The sequence below is a fragment of the Trifolium pratense genome, linkage group LG1 (assembly GCF_020283565.1).
Source record: "Trifolium pratense cultivar HEN17-A07 linkage group LG1, ARS_RC_1.1, whole genome shotgun sequence".
Classification (NCBI taxonomy): Eukaryota; Viridiplantae; Streptophyta; class Magnoliopsida; order Fabales; family Fabaceae; genus Trifolium; species Trifolium pratense.
The window spans coordinates 50,536,745-50,544,084 of NC_060059.1; the positions used below are offsets into that span (position 1 = coordinate 50,536,745).

The following is a 7,340-nucleotide window of genomic DNA, read 5'->3' on the forward strand; positions in this document are numbered from 1 at the left end:
TTTTGACTAAAGCATATATCTTTTTTAGGAGTAATATTTTCATGTAACAAATTAATATTTTCACCACCGGTTTAATCTGATTCGGGGTTAGTTCTAACATTTTTTTTCAATGCCACATTTTTTTCTCCAGCAATATATTCTTATTTATTTTTTTTTGTTTATTGTATTTCAACTAACTTAATTACTCCGTTAACTACTACTCCATCTGGTCCTTAATATAAGAAAAAATTAACTTTTTAAATACATGGAATGATTGATGTATTTGCATTTGGACTAAAAAATAGACCAAATACACATTCAACATTCTATGAATTTAGAAAGCAAATTCTCTCTTATATTAAGGATTAGAGGGAGTATTATTAAGGGTATTTATTTGTCATGTTACCTAGATAAATTATTAGTATTAGTACTCATTTACTCAACACAACTTGTCAAATTAGGTTGATTTAGACAAATTTGGCTGACTTTTATGGTTTTCCCAACTCATTGTACACCTAGTGACAACACAAATTTGTGGCATTTTGAATCCTCACAAAATCTTCGCCATGTTTTAAAGGTTAATGCATTTTGAGGTCATTTAAGTTTAATGTTTATAGCTGAAATATTTAGCTCTATGAAGTTGCGTCTCTAATTTCTGGGGCCTAAAAAAATAAAATAGGAAAGGACCTATGTTCAACTCTTCCCCTAACATAAAATTCAAAACATACCAATGTTTTTAAAACCGGACCGGCCGGTCCGACCGGTTCGCCCGTGAACCGGGCACCTCAGCGGTCCGGATGACTAGCCAGAACCGCTAGTCAGTGGAACCGGTAAAAAACCGGTGTGAACCGGTGAAAACCGGCAAAACCGGTGAACCGGGAACCCGGAAAAACCAGCCGGTTTTTAACTCTGTTAAAAAAAAACGATTTTTTTTAAAAAAAAATCCATTTTTATATTTTTTTTCGCTGAAACTGAACACGCATGAAAGCACTGAAACATCATCTTTGTCCTTTCAAAGAAAAACCCTTCTTTGTTTCATTTTCTATTTTCCACTAAAATTTCAATCTTTATTGTTTTTTTCTTTTCTCAAATTTATTGATTTGAAATTTTTAATTCCCTTTTCACTCTCTCATAAGATCCAAGAATCTCAAAAGTATTTGATGGAAGTGAAAGAAAAAATGAAATTGGAAGATGTTTTTGAATCAAATTGAAAGAAGTTTTTGATAGAAGTGAAGATGAAAAAACCATTTATATGTGTTGTTGTTGTTGTTTAATTCATGTTAATGGTTAGAGAGAGAAGATGGAGAGGAAGAAGAAGAGATGAATTTGAGAAGAAATAGATTTTTTATTTTTTTTGACAGTTGAGAAGAGATAGATAGTGGTGGCTATTTCACGTGTTTTCATTCTTTTGGCATATGTATGTGAATTTGCAACTTTCTTTTATATCTAGGGTTAGTGTAATGGGCTTGGGCCATGTCTTCTTGAAATGTGGGTTAGTGAAATAAACATTTGTATTTTTATTTTTTTTATTATTGAAATTTGAGTTTGATGTTGAAATATATATATTTTATATTTTATTATATATTTATTTATTTATTATCCGGTTCAAACAGTTCTAAAACGGTCGAACCGATTGAACCGGTTGAACCATGAACCGGAGGCCACAACGGTTCGACATCCGGTCCGGTTTTTAAAACATTGAAACATACTCTGGTGGGATTCGAACACAACATGTGAATCTAACAACCAAACTAATGCATAACATTTTTCACAAAATATGGACACTTGTATTTATACCGTTCAATATTATTTTAGGGCCTCTAATTTGTTTGGGTCGATCCGGTTTATAACATGTTGATCCTTAAAATTTTTTAAGTACCGAATTGTTCCTTTAAATTTGTAATAGATTACACCATTATATATTGCAATAATGACTAAAGTTTAAACCTCAATTTTTATATGTTGCAATATCTTTACTAATTGAATTATTCTTACGGTATATTTTTATGTGTATTTTTAAAAAACCTATAAATTGTAAAAGATAAAAAATAAAAAGATAAAAATAGACAAATATGATGTCACCATTTTTAAACTAATATATAATATATAATTAATAGTACTACCCTACCAAAAATCAAATTCTCAATGCTAATTGATTGAAATAGAAACCAAGAATAAATTATAAAGAGAAGATCAACCTCAACCTCACAATCCTCCAAATATCAATCCAAGGTATCAATCATGCATCCCCCTCCACTCTCTTTCAATATATCTTTTTCTTTATTTAATATTCCAAAACCAAATTAAATAAAATTCCTTATTATTATTTCAAGTTGAAACCAATAGCCAAAGCCACAAAATATCAAACATGACACGTACCTTTGTCATATACCATACAAATGAAACTCTATCTGTCTTGTCTTTTGGGAGTGACGTGTGAACTAATTTCCCACACATTCTTCTTAAGCCACTCACTCACACAGAATCACTTAACACCACTCTCAAAATCTGCTTTCCACACAAAAGTTTCAGATACAAACTATTCAACACAGCACACAGAATAGAAAAACATCAACAACTATATACTATAATAAAATATTATATATATTTCTTCAATATGGTCCTGTTTTGCATGAAAGATAACATCACAAAAACAAACACAAAAACTACTTCAATGACTCATCAATCTTCTTGGAAATCTCATGAACAAATTGATCAAGAATTGAAGAAACCCCACCAACCCAAAAATAAGGAGCAACAACTAAAACAAGAGACGGTTATTGTTGAGGCTGCAGAGGAAGTGGTTATGTCTAATATTGTAACAGAGTTAGGTGTTGAAGCAGAGGAGGAAAGTGGAAGAGAGAGATTGAAGAGACATAGAGTTGAAATGGGTGGAAATGTATGGATTCCAGATTTATGGGGACAAGAAGAGTTTTTGAAGGATTGGATTGATTGCACAAAATTTGATCCTCCTTTGATTTCTTCCAACAAAATTGTTACTGCTAGAACAGCTTTGGTTCAAGAAGCAACTGGTGGTGGTACTGCTGGATTCAGATTTCATTATAGCTGTTGAGTTTTTATTTTTTAGTTTAGCCATTACCATATATTAATTAATATATAGTATGTTATTGTGGATGTTTTATGCATCTTAATCTTTGTATAATCAATATCTATATTTTTTTTAAAAATTGTTTTGAATATATTATATGTCTCAGTATCCACCGTATGAATTTTGATTGATTTTGGAAGATCAATATGCATCAGAAAAATATTTTATAATACTAGGATTTTTAAAAAAGTTTTGTTTTTACTATTGGATTACAACATCTATGCGTTGATGCCTGATTAGAGAATAGTTGAATTAAAGCTAAATTATATATTCGGTACATAATGTTTATTGATCAAATTTGAATGGATTATGTCGTTGTTTATTGATCAGCAGAGCATCAATTGTGTTATTGTTTGTGATTGACAAATTTTTTTATTTTTTACTTTAACCAAGATAATATATGAAAGTGCATCACCGGCATAACTAAAGAGTGTCTAATATTTTAATATTGAACAATATATTACATTTCATGTACCAAATTAAATAATTAATATACTAAACTCTTTTGTGCGTAAACAAAATTAGCTATTAGTTATGAATATTTGTTACATAAACCACATTAATCTTAACAATAGCACGACATGTGTCTGGTTAACATTTAGCCCCACAAAGTAATTGCAGAGTAAAATATGGGTGGAGCAATGTTTAGCATCCAAACTGCCACGAAATCAATTGACAACTTCGTAAGACATATAAACACATTATTTAGTTTTTTCTTTTTTACTAACTCATTTTTTACTTGTATTCCAACTTTCTATCTCATTTTTTTTATATTGTAACTCATTTTTAATTAGTACTTAATTAATTATATATATAATGTGTAATTGAAGTAGTAGCGTTAGGGTGTACAAAGTCGTTGGTTTAGTTAAACTTTATGAAAGATAAAAATACAAAATAATAAAAAATAGTCGTTTCAATTTTTGTAGTTTTCTCTTACTAAATTTGAACAAAACATAATTGATGAAAAACTTGCTAATGATGTTTTGAACAAAGTACAATTAATAATGTTTTACCATTTGTATTAAAGTTGTTATAAAACCTTGTTTTAAATCATAAACTCCATGGTTTGTCAAAAAAAAAAAATCATACTCTATGGATTCTACGTTTTTAGGTATAACTTTCGTGTTAAATCAGAGCTAAAAATAATTGAGTAAAATCGGAAGTTAAAATGAGTTACACGATTTAACTCCTTATGAAATCAGAAAAATCACTTAAACTCGAATGTTTTCCCCTAACGATTCAAAAACTTAATAATTTTTTTATTCATTTTTAAAAGTTAAATTTTATCATATTAGTAATAAATGCAATATTATATCTAGAGAGACTTCTTTTTATAACAGTTAATGTTAATAATTATTTACACTTGTGATTATTTTTTATAGCAATATACTCTCTGTTCTTTTTTATAAGCAAACTTTTGTGGTGGAATAATTGATTATATTATAGACTTGCAACTACATCAATTGTTCAATTATCTTGATAAGATAATTTTTGCTTATAAAAGGGGACCGGGGAACGGAGTGAGTACATTAAGAGTAGACAAATAATAATATTTAGTATTTGTGTGTTCCCAATAATATGTCTCATATTTTTAAGCATGTGTGCAAAAAAAATAGAAAAAGAAATAAAACAATACAAAAAGAATATATGAAAACAAGGGAGAAAAAAAAAATTATATTTTGATAAAATAATATTGCAAAATTTTATGCAATTATTTAAATATAATAAGTTTTTTTGCTAGATAGACGAAATGGCGTCAGTCCTAGCAATTTCGATATTTCTGTCAATTGAGCTAAAATTTGTGGACATTTAAATATATTTGTGCGCATTTAAATATAATAAGTTATTTTATAAATAATAGGTACATAAATATTGTAAAACAAAGACAAATAATATATAAAGAAGGTTTTGTAAAAATAAAATAAAATAACAGGGATTAAAATTTATTTGTATTTCCATCATATATAATATTCAACCTCACATAACATGCATGATTCAAAAAGTTATAGTTTATATGTAAGAAAGTTGAGAGAGATAATATTTCTTTATAAGATATATATTGATGGACATATAGTTGTTATGTTATTTGTTATTGATGAAACGCATGAATATTATCATATTTAACTAATGAAATGAGATAAAATCAATTAAGTGTGAATTATCTAATATGTAATTTTTTTTAATTTAAATTTAATAATATTTTAATTTTGTCATATTTTCTTTAATTAATATTCATAACACTTAAATTTTAAAATTAAACTGAAATTATTAATTTTATATTACGTTAAAAATTAAATAAGCTAAAATGTATATTATATATATTTATTTTAATATGAGATAAACTCTACGAGTTTACGAGGTGAATATACGTTTCAATTCCACTTAGCAAAAACAAGCTGACGAAAAAACTAAATTGAGTAAATTCTGACAACCTTGATTTGTACCTTTTCAAAAACTTGGTAATTTAGGAGTATTTTTTTAAACATGTGAAATAAAAGTTGACTACAAGTCAGTTGTTGGGTAAATACTCCCAAATTATCAAGGGTTAGAGTAGGTCTCATGATCACATTCATTAAATGAAAATTTATCTTTCTTAATAAAGTAAGGGCAAAAGGACTTAATTTATCAATATTTATAAGGAATACTTTGAAAAAATTCCGCAGACCAATGAAGCACATTGTTCATAGTTATTTCATTTAATACTCTTATAAATTTAAATTTTTTCATATATACCCTTATTTAATTGCTCTTAATTCAACTAATTTAATTATTTTCAGTATTCTTTTTCATAATAAATAAGGGTAGAAGTGAAATTAAACATTCAAAACATTTGAAAATTGGTCAAAGTTTATTATAAAAATGACCAAATTTTTTCTCTAAAGTATTCCTAATAAAAAGGACCGGAGGGAGTAGTTCTTAAACCATATACAAAACTCTAAAAGGACCAAAGATTAGAGACGAAAAATTTGTTACTATAGGAAAATGCTAAACAGTGTCCCAAAACAATGGTTAAACATATTAAAATAAAAATGTTGTCTCGAAATGCGTGCATTCAATACCTCAAAAGTATAAAAAGTTGTCTTTTTAATAATAATGTTATCTTTTGGTATGTTTAACAAGTGCCCCGGGGGCACTGTTTAGCATGACGGGAGCAAATATCAAATTTTGGGATACCAGAGTGTAAAAATATATAATTTACACATTTATAATTAAATATTATATATAGTTTGTAATCCGAAATGTGTATTTGTTTTGTTCATATTTATAATTGCATTCTATTAAACTAAGACATTATGTTGAAGTGGTTAATGAGCTTCCCTTAGGACATATCATTCGGGAGATCCTAAGCTCGAATCTGGTAGAAATAATTTTTGGTCAGACTTTCCTAGTTTATTTTGCTTATAATATAGGACGAAGGAAGAATAGTTTAATACAATTGACAATTAAATGAAGATATTTGTGTTGAATGCTTGTGAATTTGCCAAGTCACTTAAGTAGATACTTCCTCTATTTATAAACAAATATACCAATTTGCACACTTATTAAGAAATTACTCCCTCCAGTTTTATATATAAGAAACATTTTGGAAAAATTTTTTGGTCCTTTTTATAAGAAACACTCTTTAAATTTGTTATTTATTAAATTGATAATCCCTTATATACCCTTATTAAATTGTATAAAATGCAACATATTCCAATGTTATGCATTAATTACACAGACACATTCTCAAGGTTAATTTTGGAATAACACATAACATTTTAGAATTTTTAATAAAAAAAATAAGCCTTATTGGTATGTGTGTTTTTCTCAATATGTTCCTTATATATAGGACCGGAGGGATTACTTTTTTATCTTGATTTTAGGTGAAGTTTCTATTACCATGACTAAAATGAAATTTACATTGAAACTCTATAATTATGTTAAAAAGTACAACAATTAATGATGATAATTTTGAAAGAATAACATTAATTAAAATTGATTTTTGTCACTTTTTCTTATATTTAAAGTCAAAAGATTTTGTTGACTTTTGCTTATAAATAAGGTCGGAGTGAGTATAAACTAGCTTATCAATTATTGTATCTTTTTTATTTAAGAAGCTAAATTAGCCCACTTAAATTGGCGTCAGAAAAAATCAAACTTAAAACTTTAAGGAGAAACAGATTCTCAAGTCCGAAGTGAATATCACGAGACCAAATCCAACTGAGCTATGAACTACCGTATCTACTTGTATTTTTTACCAAAGATTCTAACT

The 7,340-nt window shown here is 27.5% G+C and overlaps 1 protein-coding gene across 1 annotated transcript; it reads left to right on the forward strand.

Annotated features, from left to right (window-relative positions):
* The first annotated feature begins 2,459 nt into the window (after nt 1-2,459).
* LOC123903234 (protein BIC1-like) lies at nt 2,460-3,179 on the forward strand. The gene has a single exon (XM_045953175.1). The coding sequence runs from the start codon at nt 2,597-2,599 to the stop codon at nt 3,050-3,052; it is 456 nt and encodes a 151-aa protein (XP_045809131.1). The 5' UTR covers nt 2,460-2,596; the 3' UTR covers nt 3,053-3,179.
* Nucleotides 3,180-7,340: the final 4,161 nt, after the last annotated feature.